This window comes from Chiloscyllium plagiosum, chromosome 9 (genome assembly GCF_004010195.1).
Source record: "Chiloscyllium plagiosum isolate BGI_BamShark_2017 chromosome 9, ASM401019v2, whole genome shotgun sequence".
NCBI classification, from domain to species: Eukaryota; Metazoa; Chordata; class Chondrichthyes; order Orectolobiformes; family Hemiscylliidae; genus Chiloscyllium; species Chiloscyllium plagiosum.
In genome coordinates, this window is record NC_057718.1 from 46,540,915 (window position 1) to 46,564,591 (window position 23,677).

General features: G+C 38.4%; 1 protein-coding gene across 2 annotated transcripts in view; it reads right to left on the reverse strand.

Moving 5' to 3' along the window:
- rps6kc1 (ribosomal protein S6 kinase polypeptide 1) overlaps positions 1 to 23,677 on the reverse strand; it is a 167,759-nt gene that overhangs the window by 131,636 nt on the left and 12,446 nt on the right. For both annotated transcript variants that reach the window (XM_043695846.1, XM_043695845.1), the window contains one exon: positions 8,455 to 8,570. In XM_043695846.1, the coding sequence (XP_043551781.1) occupies positions 8,455 to 8,570 (116 nt within the window). The remainder of the gene's footprint in view (positions 1 to 8,454; positions 8,571 to 23,677) is intronic.

Genomic DNA, 23,677 nt, shown 5'->3' on the forward strand with positions numbered 1-23,677 from the left:
GGGGAAATTTTTAGGGAAACAAATGACAACTAAAAAGCTATTTAAAACAAAAAGGAAGAAAATGGATTGTGAAAGCGAATTAGCAAGAAATAGAAAATCAAACAAGAGCCTGTACAGTTATATAAAAAGAAAACACGCATCTGAAGCACTATTCACAACTCCTTGGATCCTAAAGCAGGCAGTGTCAGAACACAGCAAGACCTAGACAACATCCAGTTTGGGTTGACAAGTGGCAAGTAACATTCATGCCCAACAAGTGCCAAGCAACAACCATCTCTAACAAAAAAGGAGAGAACCTAAACATTGCACATCAACATTCAATGGCGCGCCATCCATAAATACACTGGCTACAAGAGCAAGTCAGAGGCACCCTGCGGTGAGTAACTCAGCTGCTGTCACCACAAAGCTTGTCCATCATCTAAAAAGGCACAAGTCTGTAACGTGGTGGAATACACCCCAACGGCCTGCAATTCTAACAATGCTCAAGAAGATTGACATTATCAAACAACAGAAGCAAAGGAAGGACTAAGTGAAGATCATATTGACTGTATTCATGTAAAATTAATGATAGCTAATCATCAGTTCATTTCTCCTAATTTTAACTTACTCTAAATTCAAAAAGAATTCAGTGAAAATAGAAAGAGATATAAAACAGGTCGCTAATTCCCTGTTACCCATTTAACTCTAAATTGCAAAAGTTACAGTATAAAGTAATGATAATGAGGGGCTTGAATTCTAAACATTTATCTGGAATAGTGCTACTATTCGGGGCAAAAAGGGAACAGGTGTCCACAGATTGTCTTCAGAAGAGTTTTCTAAACCAGTACAAGTCCAGTCCAACAAGAACCAAAGCACCACGACACCTGGTTTTTGGGAACAAGGCACATTAAGTTGATTAAGGGTTGACCAGGGAACATTTAGGGGACAGTGGTCATTGAATTATTAACATTAGAATGGTGGAAAGGGAAAGTGATCAATCCAGAGAAAGAATAATGAAGAATAATGAAAAAATATTGTGAAGGTAGGCAATGGCCTATTGGTAATATCACTAGACTATTAACCCAAAGATCCACGTAATGTTCTAGCAGCCTGGGTTCGCATCCCACCATGGCAGACAGTGGAATTGGAATGCAATAATAATCTGGAAATGAGTTGAAATGGTGACCATGAAATCTTTGCCTATTGTCAAGGAAAAACCCTCTGGTTCATTAATGTCCTTCAGGGACAGAAATCTGCCACCCGTACCTGGTCTGGCCTATGTGTGACTCCAGGCCCACAGCAATGAGGGTGACTTAATTGTCCACTGGGCAATTAGGGTGGGCAATAAATGCTGGCCCAGCCAGTGATGCCAACATCCCACGAATGAATAAAACAAACTAGAGACAGTCCATTTCATTGAAGCACATATCAAGCTGGGCTGGAACCAAAAGGTTGGCAGGAAGAGCCACAGCTGAACGATGGGTTACCCTTAAAATATGGGGCAAGAATTAAGAAAAAAAAAAGTGTCCTTATGACAGGCATTATGTGGAAAATACAATCAAGCTGAATACAAAATGTTTAGAAGGGAAGTGAAAAAGCAAGCAAGGGAAACAATGAAGGAGTAGGAGAAAAGACTGACATAACCGAGAATCCCTCAGCACATTCACAGTAATAGGCTGTAAGACAAGAATGTGAGTCAATTAGAGAGCATAGAAAGGAGATTTCTTGTAGAGGCAGGAAACATGATCACACTATTAAATAAATATCTTACATCTGACTTTGCCAGCCAATGTTACTAAGGCCATAGTGACAGAGCAGTAATCTCAGCCATGAGAAGGATTCAAAATTGATAGAGATTAAATAAGCAAATTGTAAAAGGCAATGGCCATAATCTTTTCATCTTCCCTAAACTTGGGGGTGGTGCTGGAGAAATGTGAATATTACAACCTCCAACAAAATAAAAGGGAAAGTCAAGCAATTACAGACCACAGGAAAAATGGAAAATAAAACTTGGTATATTTTGCTACAGTTGTACAGGGTATTGATAAGACCACTTTTGGATTACTGGTTATGATCTTGCTCTCCTTATTGAGGGAAGGATACCAATGCAGTTGAAGCAGGTCAGAGAAGGTTTGCTTAATTGATTCTTCAGATGATGGGGTTAGATTATGAAGAAAGGTTGGGCCTGTATCCTTTGGATGCAGTTATTCCTTTAAAGAATAGGAGGCGATCTAGTTGATGTAAGCAAGATTCTGAGGAAACCAGATAGGTTGGAAGTGAAAAGGAGGCTGTCCCTTGTGGAGCAGACTCAAACTGTAGCACACTTTAAAAAGGAGTTCTCCTGTCCAACTCTATTTTGATTTAACCCCTGCTCTACCCTTCACTGTTTGATCATGCAGCATTGCCCTTTGATGCGAAGGGCACTGCTTCTCACTGGCCACTTGGGTGTTTCTTTTCTTCCTGGTGGTGGAAATTGAATAAAAAAATCGTACACCTTGTGTCTTTCACTGTGTCTCACACCTGCACAAAGAAAAAGAAAAGGAGTTCGCCACTCAAGAGAGAATTTTTTTTTCCCTTTCAATGGGTCCTTGGAACTCTCTTTCCGAGACAGCAATGGAGGCAGAGTCACTGAATAGTTGGAAGGTAGTGGGGAATAGATTCTTAATTAAGAAGGAAGTACGAATTTATCACAGCTGGAAGGGAGTGTGGAATTGAAGTCACAGTCAGAATAGCAATAACCTGACTTAATGATGGACAGATTCAAGACATCAAATGATGAATAGTGTGACGATGCTGTGGCTTTAAGTGGTTAATTTGTCCTGGTCTTTTTAAAGACAGAGGTTTTAAGACAGAGGTGTATAACTGCCCACTTGGAGAGCCAGTAAACAGCTTCTGAGGCCTTGTGTTTTTTTTGTAACCTAACAATAGAAGCAGCCTGGCTGAGTGGGGCCAGCACTCAGACCAGGATTTCTAGTTTTTGTGTTTAGCTTTTAAAAATTGCTATTGGAGGCTTGAAGAAGTGGAAGCTATTTTTCTCGTTATCAATTACAGCCAAAAGCTGGGTGCTCTCTTCTTCAGCTGCCAGATTGCATGTAAAACAAAATTGTTTTTTCTGAATTTGCATTTTTGCCAAAGGGTGTGTTTATGGATTGTTACTAGATTTGAAAAATTAATTAGTAATACTTACTATACCTATTACTCCGTTAAGTTTTCAAACAGAGTTAAGTTATTCTAAGTACTTCTTTCCTTTGTTGTATTTTAACTATAGTGTTTAAATAAATTAATTCACTTAATATTGAGTAGTTTGGCTAGTTGCATTGCATCTGGAACACAGTATGTTACATTTGCCTTAAAAGTATGAAAAAGTTAGGGTCTAGGCTAGCTTAATGGAATATTTTGAGGGGGTCTGGTCTGGTCCATAACAGTCAACAAAGATGCAGTCAAACTGGTCTCACAAGACATTTTAGCAAATACATGTTTACAAAATAAAACACAGGTTATGTCATCTGCAACTTCACAATGCAGTAACTAGATTGACTGGTACAAAGGTCAATCTAGTTACTGGTACAAAGGTCAATCTAGCCTCTTAGCTCAAGCAGAGGCTTGAGTACAGAATCCCAGCTGCTATCAGTGCGGTGCTGAGAGAACATTGCATTGTCGATGTTAAACGGTAGTCCCATCTGACTTCATACACATAAAAGAATTCAATGACATTCTCTGTAGAATACCAGACAATTCAACAAGGGAGAGATCACAAATGGGATTGCTAAAATCTAATTACTCAATGAGTCCTCATAAATCTTGTTAAAATGAAGCTCCATTTACAGTTTCATAAAAGGAGCAGAGCAAAGAAACAATCTTGGTGCCCTGACATTTACCACTGAAAGTCCACCACCAAAAAAACAGGTGATCTGGACATTTTACTGATGTTTGTGGGATTATTCAGATCATAAATTGGCTGTCACATTTCCCTTCATTACAACAGTGATGAGCTAACTGGTGAAATTCTGTGGGGCAGTGAAAGGTGCTGTGTAAATGAAGTCTTTTCTTTATGAAGTACTGGAATTTAGTCTTGGATTTGTTTTTTAAATTCACTCGCACTCTTTCTCCAATCCCCTAAACAGATAAAACTTACCAGGAATCATCAAGCAGTAAGTACTTACTACTTGTGTCTCTTTCAAACTCCAGCTACCTGGTGGTAAACAATCATGGGGAGTCAGAAAAACAGTAAGGCTTTTAGAATACATCTGTTAAAATAGTCAGCCATGACAACTTTTAAAAACCTCGTTCTTGGGCAGGCTACATAAGAACAAGGAACAGGAGTTGCCCCTTTAGCCCCTCAAACTGCTCTGTCATTTAATAAGATTGTAGTTACTCTGAACACCGTTCCTGCCTAGCCCTGATAACTTTTCACCATGTTGCCTACCAAGAATCTAACCACCTCTGCCTTCGAAACATATTCAAGACTCAGATTCCACCTGCTTTTCAGTCCTGCCCTTCCTTGAGTCAAGTTTGTCACAGCTACAACATCTCCACCCAAAACCCACCAATCCTATTTTGCTGTATTCCACATGCATACACGGCAACCTTAACTTCAATTTTATTTTCCCCCTTTCTCAACTCAAATAATAACTGACTCATGTTGGCTCAGTGGTTAGCACTGCTGCTTCACAGCACCATGGACCCCGGTTCAATTCCAGCCTCAGGCGACTGTCTGTGTGGAGTTTGCACATTCTCCCCATGTCCGGTGGGTTGCTTCCGGGTGCTCCGGTCTCCTCCCACAATCCAAAGATGTGCAGGTTAGGTGAATTGGCCAGGCTAAATTGCCCATAGTGGTCAGGGTGTGTAGATTAGGTGCATTAATCAGGGGAAACATAGGCATGGGGAATGGGTCTGGGTGGGTTATTCTTCAGAGTATTGGAGTGGACTCGTTGGGCCAAATGGTCTGTTTCCACACTGTAGGGATTCTATGACTCTATAATTCTGTCTCTACTCTAATACCATTAATCACTTCCAGTATCCTGTGTACCTTGATGTTCCTTTTATCCTTGGTTTCTTTGAAGAGAGCTCTTAAAGTCAGAGATGCTGAAGAGTGTAGGAAGTTTAACAATGGAAGGGGAGTGGCCAGTTCTCCCAGTACAAGTTTTCTCGAGCTTGTTTTAGCTGTAGCAGTCACTAGATGTTAGAGTCCAGAAGCATTGCAATCTTCAGTAATGGATTCCTCTGACTTTCTCTGAAATCCTGGCTCTAAGAATCAGTGTTTGAATTTATCTTTTTGCCAGAGGGGGTTGTGTTTACGGGATGTAACTGTATTAGAACAGTTATAGTTACTGCATCAGTTCAGTGACATTTTCCAATAGTTAAGTTATTCTAAATTCCACTCTCTTTTGTTCATGTTTCAATTGTAGTGTTTAACTAAATTCTGTTTAGCTTAAAGCCAAGTGGTTTGACCAGGTGCATCACACACCTGGGAATACCCACTTCACATCTATCTTTAAAATAAAGGAAAAAAAAAGTTAGGGTCTTGGCTATCCTTGTAAAATATTTTGAGGGGTTCTGGGCCTGTCTTACATAATCTCCTGTCTTCCACTTTCCTGCCAAAGTAATTTAATCCCTTCTTAACAACACTAGCAAATCACAAGGAAATTTGTCCCAGCTCTGTATAGTGGAGGAGTTTTTGAGCACTCAGCAAAGCCACAGGATACATTTCACTTAATATACTGTTTTAAAATCTGCTAGATCGCTTGAAATAGCCACTGGGAAATTAAAGACATTTCCAGTAGATTTCCACCAATAATCAGGAGTACTGCAACGTTAGTTGTGTTAAACACTGTGGAATCAGTCAACACTCACAGTTACAACTTCATATTGGAGGAAAAATGATTAATAAAAATGCTGTGACAGGGTAGCCTTGTGTTAGTGTTCCTGCGAACAGTAATCAAAAGGACTGGACTAATACTCCAGAGAGAAGTTCAATTCCCACCAAAGCATCAAGTGACATTTAAAATTAACTTAAGTAAATTTGAACTAAAATGTTAGACTTAATAATAAATAATGACCATCAAACTGTCAGATCCTTCTGAAAAATACTAATGCTCAGGCAACTTGTGATCTTTATTTGCTCCAGTCACACCAACTGCCCTCTGAAGTGACTTGGCAAACCACTTGGTTCTACTAAACTGCCAAAGAAATGTGAGAAAGGACAATCTGGGCACAAGAAATGACAAGCACACAAACTGCTCAGATAACCTTACAAAGTCCTTTCTAACAGCTGGATTTACACCAAAATTGGAAGAACTGTGCCACAAACTATTCAAGCAACAGCATAACACAGTCAGTAATACTCATTTGAAGCTTACCTTACAGAGAAAGTCTCAGACTCTTCCCTCATCTTCTCTGGATACATCCTGACCCATCAGCAGGACAGAGGGACCAAAGATATGGGGCAGTGGTATACAGTCAGCAGGGAGTGGCCATCTTATCTCAACACTGACTCTGCATCCTACAAGTTCTTGTAGCTGCAGGTCAAACATGGTCAAGGAAACGTCCTGCTGAATACCACCTATTTCCTTTAGCTGATTAATCAGTGCTTTTCCTTGTTGAACAGCACATACAAGAATTGTTCAGGGTAGTAGGAACACAGAGGTAGTCAGGCAGGATGGGATTGGGAAATTCAATGTCCATTGCCCAGTACCACTACCGAACTAAAGGGTGGACATGACCGCGCGGGCCTCTGGCAGGTGACAAGATAATCAACAAAACGGAAACTTCTACTTGACTTTGCCCTTGTAAAGTTCTTTGGTGCCAACAATGCACAGCAAGTTGTAGTGAACAGGTCTTAAGAAATGCATTGGAATATTGCCCACAGCCAATGCTGTATCCAATTGCCAAACAATGGCATCCACAATGTTAAGGAGCTTGAGAGAAGATCTAGTTGAATCACTTTTGGCTGATGATACTTGCAAACAGTTCACTTTCTCTTGTATGAAAGTGTTGGGCTCAAGTACGATTGAGGTTGAGGATCTGAGTACAAGAATTTGCTTTGATCTGTTAGTTGTGAGACTACACTGAACACTAAAAGCCTGTTACTTTAGTTGATTAGCATGCAGAGTGCCCTTTGTGGTGTAGCAACATGACTAAATTCATACCTCATTTCACACAAATTAAAATCGAGCAATAACATTGAAATCATTACTTGACAAACCTCTTTAAAAGCATCCACAGTCTCTTCAAGTTAAACAGACCACAACTTCAACATTCACCACTGAACAAGTAGGTTTTAAAGGGCTCTTAAATGTGAAGCATCGCAGCATGCAGCACTAAAACATTTTCCTAATATCATATCCAAACCAAAACATCCACAAGATTAAGGATATTTAAATGTAATGCTTTTCACAAAATTAATGTATCATAAGATTAGAACTAAACACTGTTATCCATTAATCAAATGATTACAATTCAGTGTTCAACATGAAACTGAAATTAAGTCACACCAACCCGTAATATACAGCCCAACATCAGAACTCGAGCTCTCAGCTGTACACTTGTCTTGCAGCTTTCAGTCACTTCCTGTCAGTCAGACACACATTTCTCTTCCTCACTTAAACATCGTTTCAAATATGAAACTTCCTACACTATAATGCAATAGATTATGAAGCAGAGCCAAATTCACCCCACGTATATCTTTAAGAAACAAGTTTAACTGTTTTTTCACTACTGGGACCTTATTTATTTACCAGCTGTAGTGGCTACACCTTTAACCAGATCATACCCCTCTCCTTCCCGTACTATAAAATAGATTGGGATAAGATCAACCAAAGGCAAATTCTAAATGTAAATTTTTGAATACTCCTGCGATTGTTAAAACAAAAGAAACATTTCAAAACAGACTTAGAACATGTACAAAAGCAAAATCACACATTCTTGGTCCACCATATATGAACAGTAACCTCAAGGGTTAGAAGTTAAAAGACAGATTAGTAACACTCCCTCAAACACTGCCAGGTTGAGTGATAATAGTCATATAGGCACACACACTATTCAGAATACAACTACAACACTGCTGTTATCTGCATACAAATCCAAACACAGAAAGAACATTTATAATATAATGTCTGCAGCATCCAGCTACCTCACTCTTCAGATAGAACTATTTCAAGATTGCTTCATCTCAAAATGCTAATTGCCTTCAAAACGGCTGGTCTTTAGTCAAATCGTTAAGCAAAAAGAACACTTTTCTGACTCCAAGCTACCAAAAAAAAAGTTACAGCATTCCTCCCCTAGATCGGATAGCCAATTTTCTATCAGTAAGAGCAGTTTCTGCACCCCCTCGTTTGCAGCCCATTTCTTAGCTCAAAGCTTCCTGCTTTGAATTCAGCAAAAAAAAAGCCTCCTGTATTGTTTATTTTTTAATTGCTTAGTTTGTAAAACTGAACAAATTACTTTTCTGAAAACAGAGCATATAACGGAACATACCTTAAAGAATTCTTCAAGCTGTTTACTATTGTACAAGGCTGGAATATTAGCAGAGAACTGCAGGAGATCTTCAGCACACTGTCTTCTCTCCTCAATCACTGTCTCATCGAAACGACCTGCAACCAAATACAAAGTTACTTTTTTCTCTAATTTTATTTTGCAAATTTGATAGACTAGCTGTATTTTAGAAAACAAATCAATTGAAAATTTATGTCATAAAGTCAGTACACACTTAACAAACACTTATTCTCAAGTGCAAACATGAGTGAAACTATTCAAATTCATCTAAGTGTATTGCAGTCACAGGTCTTTCTGTGTTTTGACAAAAACAAAAATAGGAAGAGCTGGAAAAATTCAACAGGTCAGGCAGAACCAAAGAGTATTCAGACTCTGTTTCTCTGTCCAAAAAGACAGTCAGACCTGCTGAGTTTGTCCAGCATTTGGTTTTCGTTCGAAATTGCCAGCATCTGCACTATTTCACTTTTTTCTTTCTGTGCCGTAGTCCAGTCACCACAAACATAAAAATAGCAATGATGGAATTTAACCAAACAGCATATCATCCAAGGGATACTGCCTCCATATTGGCCTCGACAACACTGCCCATGCTCAATAAAGAAAGTGAAAGTCACGGTAATCCCAGAGGACCACAGGGCTGTTCTCTCATGAGAGTTCAATCCAAGGCTCACCCCTCCTCAAGGCTGAACCTTGGTGATCTGATCTCGTACAGTAATTGAATGTTGCCGACATTACTCTCCATCGCAAACCAACCTCCTAAGCAACTGATCTAACTGACCCCACTGGCGTATCAATTAATAATAGTCTTATTGCTGCACTGGGTTGCAAGCTGTGGATAACATACAACAAATCAGAACACAGGTTCTCTCCCCCTATTCCTTGGAACTAGGTCTTGGCCAGATTAGAGAATTTGCCAAACCACAGGATATCACATGTCATGGACAGCTCTGGACTTTTTTTTTAAAGACCATTCATTTGTCTCCCCTTTACTGCTATCCTGAAGAAGCTGATTCATACAAAGACATTTTCCTTGTTCCAAAATCAACTGGTACATAAATTCAGGTCTGTACTTAGGCTTAAGGGACCATGACTGCAAAGTTGAATCAGCAGTTAAATGCTGGAGAAACCTCCTTGCTGCACTGTGTAGTGCATCTTCTTCAGAAAACAGAGTTATTGCGGATGCCCAACGCAGAGGGCCAGAATACGGAGGTATAGTCTGTAGTTCTTTTGCATAATTATTATCAATTTTTTTCAAAAAATGTTGTACAATGTATTGCATTATTTATTTTCTTCATACATTGCACATCAAGCCCTACAAAAACCTTAAGCATATTTCTTTGCGAAGTGGTAAATGGGAGAACTCTGAAATTAATCTTTGCAGGAATACATGCAATGCCATTATTGGTTACTGAAGCAAAAAAAAAAAAAAAATGGAATTTTGGTTCCGTATCTTAAATCATCCAGAGCATGGTTCCCCCACCATCCCCTTCCTCCAACCCCAGAGACCAATATGGAACCTCCCGACACCTTTTTGAAATCAGTAGGTTGGCTCTCAAATGGGCCTCAAGTTAAAGCACTAACCAACAATTGAACAGAAAATAGGAAGACCAATATATGGACAAAAATTTCACAAACTATTACTCAATTCTTCACACCAATTACAAAGTAAATACAGACCCTGTTGTAATGATGATTTTAAAATGTATTCCAGGGTGGCTGTGTGCAAATCACATCAATTTCTTTGTGAATATTCTACGTCCTTTAAAAAAGTACTGCACCATTTTAAAACTTCTAAGTTATTCAGAGTTTCATTTATGGGTCCATAACTGATTATCCTCAAGGTGGAGTTGGGCAGATGGTTACTTCATCGGGGAATCAGGGATATAGTGACCAGATGAAAAAATGACGAAACAGAAGATCAGTCATAAACCAATGAGGATCAAAGCAGGTAGCGAAACATATGGGACTACTTGTATTTACAGCCTCACAGTAAATTATTTCACTCATGTCCAGTACATGGTCACAAGATTAATATTTCTTTTGCAGTCTTGCACTTTAACCTTGGACCTAATTCAACAGAATTTCTTTCTAAAGTCTATGTGCTACCTTGTTCCACAAAGAGGATCTTTCCTAAACTAACACTATTTGTTAGTATCCTCCATTTTCAGGAAGTTATTCAAGTGTTTTATTCAACCTTTTATGTTTGGAAGTTGGAAAAAGGAGCTAGACTGAAGTGCAGCGTCATGCCAGAAAACAAATGTTTTAATTTAATTTTGATACATTTCCATTGTAGTTCTAGAAGATTCTGCCAACTGTCTGGTTTTGTTTTTGTTACAATGCCCTTCCAGGGAATGTTTAACTAGATTAAAAAGTTTGGTTTAAAAAAAAAGGGGAAAATTGGCTGTGTTCCCAACAGGAAGACCAGAATGTCTTGCCACCTGGGTCCACAGGCTTGGGACAATCAGGATCCAAGGGGGCAACTGCCGAAAGATAGTCCCCTATACTTCCTTATGTTACATCACTGCAGTGAATCCTTCTGCTAATTAAACCAAACACACAGAAAAGCTCACCTCGCCTTATAATCTGTTAAAGTATGAGTGACAGAGAACACCCCCAATTCCACTATTTAAAGAAAAATATCAACTTTATTATTTAACTCTAAAAGTGAACATTAAACAACAACTATTTACAACTCTAAGCCTCCTTTATCTTAAAAGGTCCATTCGCTACTTCCAACTCTATAACAATAGACTGATCCAATGAAAACCCTTATTAAAATTACATCAACTTAATTTTGAAAACCAGACAGCGACTGTCATCATCAACATCTGTCTTCTTTCAGCTGAAGATCTCTCTAGGCCATCTTCGATCATTTGCTGATGTTTCACATGAGAAAGGTACGTTTGATAGAGAGGGTTTGACTGGCCTTTACACCTGACGATGGCAGTTGGCACTTTCTCTTTGGCTAAGTCTCCAAATGCTGGCTTCTTTTATACCCCAAACATTGGATAATCTCATTGGTTCGATGTTGTCATTACACTAAAATTCAAATTTGATTGGGTTTTTAGTATCCTGGGGAATACTTTAAACTGGGTGGTTAAATTCAAACTGTTGGGAAAACATAGCAACCAAAAGTCAGGTATTTGTTTCACAGCCAAATGATACATATTTTCAATTTTCCAGTGCACTCAGATGGCTAGTCAGTCACATGACACATGTGCCTGCAAGCTCTCCATGCAAAACAGCCTTCACTCTCTCTTACAGGTACAGTACATGCCTTCAACTTCATAACACTTGGACACCAGCCCTCCCTATGACCCTTGCCCTGCAATCCACACCCTCCTTAAATAAAGAGAGACTAATGCACTCGCCAGTGCTGGTCATCATGGATGACAGCCTGGACCTCCGGCAATGTTCTCCAACCAGAAACCAGGTGGTTTAAAAGGGTTTTCACAACTAACAAGTCCTTTCTACAAAACCGAATCTCAAGGCAAAAGGCTCAAATGTTTATGCTTGAATAGATGTGTGGCACAAATCACAGAAAGCCCCAACCAGATGAAGGAGGAATTGTTTGACTGCTTAAATCCTGTTTGCACTGGGAACAGACTTTTGCCCTAAAAGCATTTAAAAGCTATGGCTAATTATGACCTGGTAATGCAGATATTGGTTAGATAATGCATGACTGACTACTAGGCACGTGAAATCCAAAAAGGCAATGCAGCCAAATTCAGATGAAGTCAATGAAAATGAAATCTCTAGTGTAAAAAAAAATCAATAGAGAAATAAGCTATTAAGGCAGGATCTGGAATCAAAATTACGATTTCAATTATGCCATACAGCTCCTTTCAACAGATGCAGTACTGCATTTGCTTTACAATGCTAGAGTTTTAAAAGGGAAGAGAATTAGTCACAACTGATTCTGTTACTACATTTGACCCAAATGTGCAGATCTCAAAACTGGAGATATAAAAATATGGTCACAAATAGCATTTGCTAAATATTAACATTATCCTTAAAGCTGTCGTTTTCATTCCAAGGCACATTATATATGGAGCTTTATAAAAATAAATACATACATTGCAAGGTACAAGTCAAAATCGACAGATGACAACCCTATTTTTCTGGCCCAAAAAACCATTTGGATGTACCTGGTATATAAGCCAAACACACGTTCCAATATTGACCAATCTTTCATTTGCATTAGTAATTAGCCTCACCCTGCAAATGCATATCTGACTTTAGAACTGGATATAAAAGGATCAAACAGGTGACATGGGTTTGGTTGTGAAGATGTGCAGAAGTTTAAGGTACATCCGCTTTTTGCGATCAGGTGTCGATGACACTTCAAAAATAACACACACCCAAATCTACAGCAGAAATTCACTTTCATATTTAAATGCATTACTTGATTCCCAATATTTTTTTGGGGGGGGGGGCGGAAAAGAGACGCTTTTTCAAAGATTAATTTGATTCGATTAATTATTGTCATATGTACGAGATACAGTGAAAAGTATTGTTTTGTGTGCTTTGCAGGCAAATCATACCTTACATAATTACATCGGGTAACAGAACAGAACATATCGTAGAATTGTACAGAATTTGAGCGACTTCTAAACCATGTACAGTATTAAAGGGTAATAACTGCGGCACCTTTAAAAACTGACTAAATGATACGGAGATTTGATGTATCGTCGGATGCTGGTTAATGGTACGTCTACACAGTCTAGTACGTCTCTATCAAGTCACCTTTCAATCCTCTTCTCTCTAACAAAAACAGCCTCAAGTCCCTCAGCCTTTCCTCATAAGACCCGAAACAACACACTGAACTCAGCACTGCAGCTTTCGAATACAGTTCTCTCAAATGTATTGAGATGATGTACGATACCAACAAAAGAAGGGTGAATCTGCAAGCAATAGAGATTTATCCTTTGAGTGGTAAACATTAGTGGAGAGATTACAAAAGAGAAAATATTATGTGAAAAACTCTAGTGCTCATCTTTACATTGTTATTTAGAATACTTTCACCTAGAAGACTTTATCTTGACTTAAATTTATTTTCTCACAATTTAGAATTCAAACAATTAGCAGCTATTTAAAAATCTGGAATTAAATGAAGATGATACTCAGTAAATGAAACAAGTGCTCAAGTGGTAGACCTTACATAATTGTCTCAGCACAAAAATGTTTTTATTTTAATGAATATACCAGTGTCCAGGAGCACAAAGGACTCATTTATTCCATCAGCTTATTTTTGACCATAATCATCTCATTGACCTGACAAAATAAGCTTTGGAGATCAAGCAAATAGATATTGATGTTTGTATCTTAAAAGATCTGCATTCACTACAGGAAAGCTCATGGGAGGAGTAAATGATGACCTTGTATAAAGTAGCTTATGCCATTTTGTTGCTGGCCAAAGCATTCGTCACAATTTTCACATACCAGACTAGTCAGCAAGAAAACAGAACAGATAGCAAGGAAGCTGTAACTAAAGAAGGGATGAGGCAAATAAAACAGAAGCAGCTGAAACATAAGGAATAGAAGAAATAAATGTTAAGAGATAAAAGATTCCATAAATAGTCATTAAAAGAGAATAGCACTGACCGTAAAGTAACCCAGATCCAACTAAAGATTTGGTTTAAAGCAGAAGTTAGTCACAAGAAATTAGTGTTCAGTTCACTTACAGCTTTTCTCAGACATTTTTTTTTTTAAGATCCACTCTGAGGATGTGGGCATCACTAGTAAAGTGGGCATTTATGATCCATCATTGTCAGTGACCTGGCCAGTAATTACAGTAATGTTTGATTACACATTGTACTTTTATGTCATCTCAGGAATAAATTAAATAATTCATGGAAGCTGAAATAAATGAAAGTATGAGTGACCACGTACTGGGATTCTAGATGCATGACTGGTCTTGGCTGAATAGAATGCTGGCCGCCATTAATTACAGAGCGAAACAGACACTAAAATGTTCCTTGGCAGACTGTCTTCAAAGAAATGACAATTCTCAAGCAATGACAAGCTCTGAATGATGACCTCAACACCACCTCCCAACTGATCTTGTTATTCTGAAAAAAAAGATATAGCAGCGTAATCAAGTTTCGAGAACAGCTTTTCCAATGTTATGTTGAGTACAAATAAGCAAAGCAGCCTGTCTGCCTCATGCAAGCAACAGCAACATAACAATGCCTCATTACAGATACCAAATGGACCACTCCCTTAATCCTGAAGCTGTATAAAAATGAAATAATCAATCATAGGACAGACCAAGAAATGGAGATATTAGAACGGAGGCAGAAACAAGAAGTTGAACGCCCAATGCTCACAAGGCAAAGCAGGAATATCAAGATGTAAGAGATCTTGGTAGCTAGAATAAAGCCACCATAAGACAAAAATAAAAATGAATGCCAAAGAATTGAATATTTCTTATAATTTTTATTCCTGTCTTTTCTCTTGTAAATATATAGATTGATTGCTGACATGTCAGAAGTCCTGTGACATCTCATTGTTGCCATCTTTCATGCAACAGTTCAAAACAAATGTCAGCCAGTTATTGGACCATAACAGACACAATCAAGCTGAATTCAATCAACACAAACACACATATTTCACCACTCACTGAATAATAAACAAGAATGGGGATACTGACTTCATTTCCATTAGATGAACTGGAAACTCCAGGGGCAACTGGTGTCCTCATACTCTCAGGGTTAAAACCAAGATCAGCTGATACAGAGTAGACTGGAGGAGCCTGTAATCTTTCTTATTAAATATATAGGTCAGCTCCTCGATGACTTAACCAACTGAACCATCAGAAGTTCATAAGGCTTTCTCAGTTTCCTAACTCCATTATTGTACCAAATATTTAGAGATTCTCCGACAGCTGTATTTTTACATCCACATAAACACAGAAAGGGTGATCTTGGATGATTTTCTTTTCAGAAGATAAAATTTGAGAGACTTCAGGTATTCAGATCTACGATAATTTCTTTTTCGTTATATCCACGAACTCCTGCTGAGCCCCAGAAACAGCTGTAAACCAGGAAATGGAAGAGAGGGAGGAATTCAATAAAAACACCACCAGATAAGTGCTACCAAGCAGATTGTTGCAGCTGTGGGTGACAAGTCGCAGAATCCTGATGACCTTCAGCCTAGATATCGAATGAAGTGACGAATGAAATATTTGATGCACTAGTTTTAAATTTCCCAAACTCCCTAGATTCAGGGAAAATTCCATAAGATGGTAAAAACAATGTGAATGTAACTCCTTTATTCAAAAATCAAAAGCTCACAGAAAGCAGGAAACTACAAGCCAATTAACTTAACATCTTCCCTGTGACAGATGTTAAAGTTATTATTAAAGACATTATACAGGTTTTTAGAAGAATTAATTGGCAAAGTGAACATGGTTTTATGGAAATGACATCATGTTTAACCAATTCTCTGGAACTCTGAAGAAATAACTTGTACTCTACTTGGACTCCCAGAAGGCATTTGCCAAGATGTCAGATTAAAAGCTATAATTCAAAGCCTTTGGTCAGGTCAACAAACAATGCAGGGATCCTTGCTCGGTTTGCAGAACTTTGCTTGAACTTGATCACATTGCTGTTGATGAGAAACAGTCAATGCCAAACTGGGATTCTGCATACAGAGTCTGTAAGGTAAGTGCTGAAAATGTGTTGCTGGAAAAGCACAGCAGGTCAGGCAGCATCCAAGGAGCAGGAGAATTGACGTTTCGGGCATGAGCCCTTCTTCAGGAAGTTCCTGAAGAAGGGCTCATGCCCAAAACGTCGATTCTCCTGCTCCTTGGATGTTGTCTGACCTGCTGTGCTTTTCCAGCAACACATTTTCAGCTCCGAGCTCCAACATCTGCAGTCTTCACTTTCTTCTGTAAGGTGAGTGACAATCCTATGGAGAATTACCATTGCATGAATTTGTCCCCACTGTGGAGAAAAGTAAAATACTATGATGACTATCACAACTGACATGTTTCTTTCCACTTGTACAAATTCAAGACAGAAGATAACCTTGTTAATCTTAGAAGGCTCAGGCCTCCCTCAAACACAGACCCTCAGCAAGAACACCAATCCTCCACAATCACTTTGTACACTTCTCAACTCAAGTCAAAAGTTTGCGAACCTGAAATGTTCCTTTCCAACTACATCATTTTAAACGTAACCGGCAAAGGCAAGTTTAGCACTCAGCTGACTCAACCATCAACTTTGGAGCTGGTCTCAAAAAGATCCAAGTCTACGAGGTTGTGGTTCTTGCATTAAATCTCCAAGGCTGAGTTTTCAGACAATGCATTGCTCCTTTACTATTTAAGATCTAGCTGCAGCATCAAATGCATGGACAACTTCCTGTACTGCAAAGGTCCCGAAATCTGTTGCACACCTGATAACGTTTGGAGTGCAACTCCACTGGGTTGGCCATATGATTGGCATGAAGGAATCCTATGTATCAATGGAACCATTCTGCCAATGCCACAAGGCATCCCAAAATCAGATACAAAATGTTCTGAAAGCCAATTTCAGAGCGTGTAAAGTTGAACCCCACTAAATGGGAGTAAAACAATCCTTAATCGTCCAAATTGAGAAATCAATCTTGGCATTTGAGGAGAATAGATACAGGTTCCTAAGAGACAAGGCGACTGACTTCACCCATCAATAATGGCTTCGTATTCAATATTTATAATCAGATCTTCAAATTACAATTTGGTTTCGCATCACACATGATTATACCAACACATACAGTGACCAATTTAATCTCCAAACTGAAATAGCAGGGGAGACCATCACTGTTCCTCCTAAACCAATCATTCACAATGAAATTGAACATTTAAATGGATTGCAAAAGCCTAGAATGATTTATTTAAAAACTTAGGACAGGCACAGGCTCATGAAAGAATGTCAATTAATATGTTAACGTCTTCTTTATGTTTTATCTTTCAGGTTTGAATTTTGCTAATCAATAACCGTCAGAGTCTTTTTCACTTCAGAGTATCAGAACTCTAATACAGTGGTTTGGGGTCAGTATTTCTAACCTCTTTTCTACTTTATTTAAGTAGAAAGAACAGTTATTTTTGGATGTAGCACATAGCACCAAATGGAAACACAACAGGAACGGATGTGCAAGTGCACTGAACCCACATTGGCTGCCAGTGTCAGGAGCAGATACTCTGCAAAATCTCTGCAATGATATTAAAGTAACAAAATGGCTGCATCCATAGAGGGAACAACCACCCCACTCCCACTGATTAAACTGCCGCAATTTACAATAAAGCAGACCATGAAAATACATAAAATAAAAAAAGAGTTTATTTACAATATAATTTTTGTTCTCTCCTATGTGGTTAAGGTTTAATGCAGTAAACTTCCCACACCACAGGTATCACAGATGGACGGTGTTTGGTCCCCTAATCCCAGGAGTAATGTGTCTAAGACAACATGATTTAAAATATACTTCTCAAGTATTTCATTCACAACAATTTAAATTGATTTTTGCCAGAAGAAATCACATTCAATTTTCCAAGTCTTTAAATTCATTGGAAATTCAGAATCTCATTTGCTTAAATTTTCTGTTTGGAGATCTTCAGCACCCACTGAATCATCAGAAACATGTTTAACAGAGGGAACAGTTGGTAAATGATTAGTGTGGAGAAAAGATCCTGTAATTGTTTGAGGACTGCACAGCATTGCAAGTCCATGTCAAGGCAATTCGTTGGCTCAAATACAGTAACAGCTGACTCTGAGACCTCCATTGCACATGTGCAGGAAACACTCCCCATAGGGTTGCAGCATAAATAAACACAGCCTGATTTATATAACATATTTAAATGACTTCAAAGTCAATAAAATAAAGTTTAATCATTGTTGTCAAGTGGGAAACATGTCACAAGATCCCACAAGTTACATAATAATGGGCAAGGTTATAAACGAATGGCTCAAAATAGTGATGGCATTTAAGGGGTAAATGCTGGGCAGAAAAAGGCTTCGGACTTCGGAGTGTGATGGAATCTTGTATAACAGCCCAGAGGGAACATAGGATCTCAATTGATTGACATCGTTGAAAGGTGGCACATTCAATAGTGCAGCACTGAAATGTCACTTTAAATGCTCTGGACTGAAACTAAACCCATGAGCTTTTAACATACAAGTGAAAACACAAATGGGAGATTCATATAACAAATGAATAACTTGATTTTAGCCTCTAATAGCAGGAAACTAATGACTAGCCCATTACTCCTCTGGTATCTTTTAAAAAAAAACTAAAGTTTATTGTAAATGCTACTGGTATGAAGAAATTGGAAAGGTAGTACAAGTATTATTAAGGCAATAATTCTTTATATTTATTTGAAGGAAGGTAAAGGCCGGGGTGAAATGTATGCTGGGCGGTGGAGAAAAGCAAGAGGAGAAACAGTAAAGCCTTTGGCCATCATTCTCCAATCCTTTATAGCTACAGGTGTGGTACAGGAGGATTGGGTAACAAGTAACATTGGTCTATACATGTGTCCTTTTTAATAAAATGATACAATCAGCATAACCCCTCAGGCAGAAAAATCATTGGAAAACTTTCTGATGAACAAGTGAGCCTTCATTTAGAAAGGTACAGATCAATCAACGACACTCAGCACACAGATTTGTTAGATGAAGGTCATGACTAACTCAACAAGGTGAATTTTTTTTTCCCCCCCTCGGTGGTGGCAAGTTAATGTATTTGATGTTACCTACATAGGTTTTTGCAAGGCTTTTTGATAAGGCTGACTGGTCACAAAAGTAAAGCCTTTGGGAGCCAAGACAAAACAGCACATCAGTCCAAAATTGAATCACAGGCAGAAAAAAAAGCCTAGTGCATATTTATGTGACTGGAAGACTACTTCCAGAAGACCTCCAAAACAGGCAGTATCAGATCCCTTACTTTTTTATGATACGTATCAATGATTTGTAAGGTGTGCAATTAAGAAGTTTGCAGGTAATACAGAAGTTGGCCATGTTGTTGATAAAGAACAAAAATGCTGTAGAATGCAGGAAGTCAATAGACTTCAAGTGGGTACAAGTGGCAGATTAATTTCCATTCAGAAAAGTATGAAATAATGCATTTAAAGAAGGCTAATAAGGCAAGAGAATGCATTACAAATTGTTAAATACAGAAGGACACATGAGCATAAGGTCCCTGGACAAATGGCTAGAAATTCCTGGAATCATTCACGCTCTAAAATACATTATTTGTTGTATGAATATCCTACAATAACACTACAATCAATTAGGGATAGAACAAGGGATAAAAGTAGTCTCCTGAACCAGAAAGTCACCTCCTTTAACACGATCAATTTTATCAGCTAAGAAAAAGGGCTTCCTCACCACACTCCCTTCATGGAGATCAAATTGGTCCTGACCCAGAACCATATAACCTTTCATCACCAACACTATCTCCCTTCCCAAATCTTCCTTTTCACTTTACCCCGCACATTCCTTCTCCTGAGAGAGAGATATCTAGTCTAATCATTTCTTTCATTACTTCTTCTCCTCCATCCTCCTTTTGATCCCCATCTCTTCCTGGGTTTTTCTCTGGCATCTATTCTGACCAAATATTTAATTTCCATCATTTGATTTTAATATCAGAGGTGTTCACAGATTGAACAAACTTGTAAAAAAAAAGGACAAATACGAACTCAAAATATCTGCAATCACCTGACCAGATTGAACCAAGCTCATGAAATCAGTTATCACAAATTATTCTGGGCCAAAATTACCATTGTTTTAAACAGGCACCAAAAGACAGAATGACATCTTATGATTGATTCACACTTTTACAGATATTACACATTACAGCAGAAGTCACCTTCAAATTATCCAGCTTGAAAACAAAAGGCAATAGAATCCAAAATACACGATATACTATACTTCAACAGCTGTTTTTGAACACCAAAGAGATAAGGAAAATGAATATATAAAGTTAGAATTGGAATCAGAGTGCCTGGTGACAAAGCAACTTGGAAAAACAACAAATTCAGTGAGAACTCAATGATATCTGCACAGACTACAGCCCAACTTCCTTTCAGGCAATATATGTATGCTTGTGCTTGTACATGATGCTGCACTGTCATCTTTTTGGGGTAGAAGACAATAAAATTCCTCTTTCTTTCACCCAAAAAAACCTTGTCATTTGGTTTCTTCCTTTTGATATAATTAATTACATTCTAATTGAACGGTGTTAGCTGCATACTAACAAAAAAAAATATTCGTTCTGACTGACTGAGGGGATGGTTTTAAAACATGGAAGCTGATATTACTCCTTGCCTAGTCTTTTCTTTAACCACTTCCTAACTCATCCCCCCATCCCCTCTATTGCCCAGTCCCATTTTTTTTTGCTAACTCCTCAACCTTAACATTGAAATTGGCATCAATGCCCCATACACAACATAAGTGATGCAACTAGATTTCTGAACAGTATTTTTTAAAATGTAACTGAATGCCCAAAAGACATTTAAAAAAACAATCCGGTTGTTTATGTCATAAAGTGAAGCCATTCATTTTTAAGACTCTAAAATAGTGTTGCTAAAGGAGAAAGTAAACTCATAACTGAATATGTTGGGTCTCCATATAAACTCTCGCTGTAAAAGATGGCAGCGTTACTAAATAATTGATAAGTAGAGTGAGAATAATAAAGTGCTTAACGCACAGTGCAAGCCCACCTTTAACATTTATAATGTGCAACAGAAATGTATTTCTTCTTGACCAAAGGAGCTACGGAGAAAACTGGAGACTGAAATATTAAACTTAATCGTTTAAGAATCTTTCAAACCAAATTAAGGGAAGTCAAAGAAATTGAACAGCTTTGTGAAATTCACTTGAAGCTTTTCTTTTTTACAGTTCCAAGTGAACATCAAAAAGAAACAAAGTTGATGAACTGTTGCAGACCAGTGCAGCCAAAATCCAAACCTTATCTATAGGGATGGGCTGAAGACATCGAAGGGAGGGCGTGTCAGGTCAAAAGTTAATATTTTCAGGTTGTGAACCTCAAGACAGCTCCTCCCTGCTTGCCACCATTTTCATAGGTCTGTCTCCCTCTCCTGCTCTCACAGGTCTTTCCCACAACCCCAGCCTTTCAGTTTTCAATGAAGAGTTGTGATCATTTTCAAGTTTTTAAGTGAGTCACAGTAGATACAACTTTGGGAAGTATTGGTCCCATCCCAATTATGTTTGAACATGGTTATGGAGTACAGACTACAATTCAAAACTACTGTAATCCTGTACTAACAAGCATACACAAACAAGCCACAGTTACCATTGAATAAGTACTGCAAGAAACTAAATGCATCACTCTGGTTCAAGAGGTAATTTTTTTTTCCTTGAAGCTGGAGTTAAAGGTACAGTTAGTTTCTGGAGTGTATAATCTGCACACACCAGTACTAAATCCTGCCTCAACTAGGTACCAGCCCTGCAATAAATGAAAATGTTCATTTTGCCAGTAGATACGTCACTATTCTTTCCAAGATTAAAGATACTCAAGTTTAGATATTTCAACTGCATTTCACCAAGCAGTTGAGCTCCCCTCAAAAATCAACCTGGCCATAAGCTTCAGCATTAAAACAAAATTGTCTTTTTTTGTTGCAATGAGCAATATGGCATCAGACCAAATTATTTTTGAATAAATGGAAATTGCAGCTAGTCCTGGCTTCAACTGCCCAGTCAGAATGCTTGAGAGTGATTCAGAATGATTTACCTTATTTCTTCCTGCACCCCCTTCCCAATCTTGCACAAATAGCTTCATTTCCTTCTATTCCTTTCACCTTCACACATTTATCCAGATTCCTCTTCAACACACCAATGCTCTTTGTCTCAAATATTTCACGTGGTGGCAAGTTCCACATTCAAATCATTTTTTAAAAGTTTCTCCTGATTTTTTTTAAATTGGACTTACTGGTAACAACTCAGATTCTGACCCTAAATAACGAAGCAAGAATGTTTTAAGCAGCCAATAAACGTTCAGGCTTTATTGCTAGGGATTGGACTTTAAAACAGGGAAGTCTTGTTCTAACCAAACAGGAAACAGGGAACAGGGTGTTGGAGATGCTACATCTGAAATACTGTAGATAGGTTTGGCCCCTGTATTTAATAAAAGGATATATTGTTGTTGGGGGCAGTACAAAAATTGATTCACTGAGCTAATTCCTGAGAATGAAAGGATTGAACAGGACAGCTAAACAAGTTAGATCTTTAGAAGAATGAGGGGTGATTTGTTGAAACACACAAGATTCTGTGCTTGACAATGTAGTTTTTGAGACAACACTAAGATAATTCTCAAACTAGGGCACACAGTTACAGAATAAGGAGACACTCATTTAAATCTGAGGATAACAGATTTATCCATTATAAATGGATAACGGCTGGATCACTGAAAGTATTTAAAAGGGGAGGTAAATAGACTTTTGAAATAGTAGGAAGCTAAGGACTATGCTGAGCTGGCACAAAACAGAAGTGAGGCCTGGGGCAGATCAGCCATGATGTTGCTGAATGGCATGGCAGGCTTGAGGGGCTAATGTCAAGATTAGAGTGATGCTGGAAAAGCACAGCAGGTCAGGCAGCATCCGCACAGCAGGAATAAAATTGATGTTTTTGGCAAAAGCCTTTCATCAGGAATTCTTCCTGATGAAGGGCTTTTGCCGAAAACATCAATTTTCCTGCTCTGTGGATGCTGCCTGACCTGCTGCGCTTTTCCAGCACCACTCTAATCTTGACTCCGATCTCCAGCATCTGCAGAACCCACTTTCGCCTTGAGAGGCTAATGGTCTAGTCCTGCTTTTTTTTTTAAATGTTCTTATGTTCTAAAGGAAATGCCTTCTCTAAGTCTACCTCATCAATCATCTTCGTAATTTTAAAGATATCCAGTAGGTTCCCCTCAGCATGAAGAAAACAGCTCGCTCAGTCTCTCTTGATGGATATAACCTCTCAGCTCTGGTATCAGCTTTGTGAATCTTTTATGGAACTTTGCCAATATCTCTATACCAGTTTGCATCATGGAGACAGTTTTGAAAGTGTGGTCAAACCAAGTTTCTAAACATTTCATGTAATGTTGTGTTTTCAATCCTGTTCCTCTAGCAATGAACCCCAATGCTTTGTGTGAAACTTAAAGGCTTTGTTAACCTGCATTTCTACTTGTAATGATTTCTGAACCAGTCTCTTTGGATCTTTTCGACCTCTAC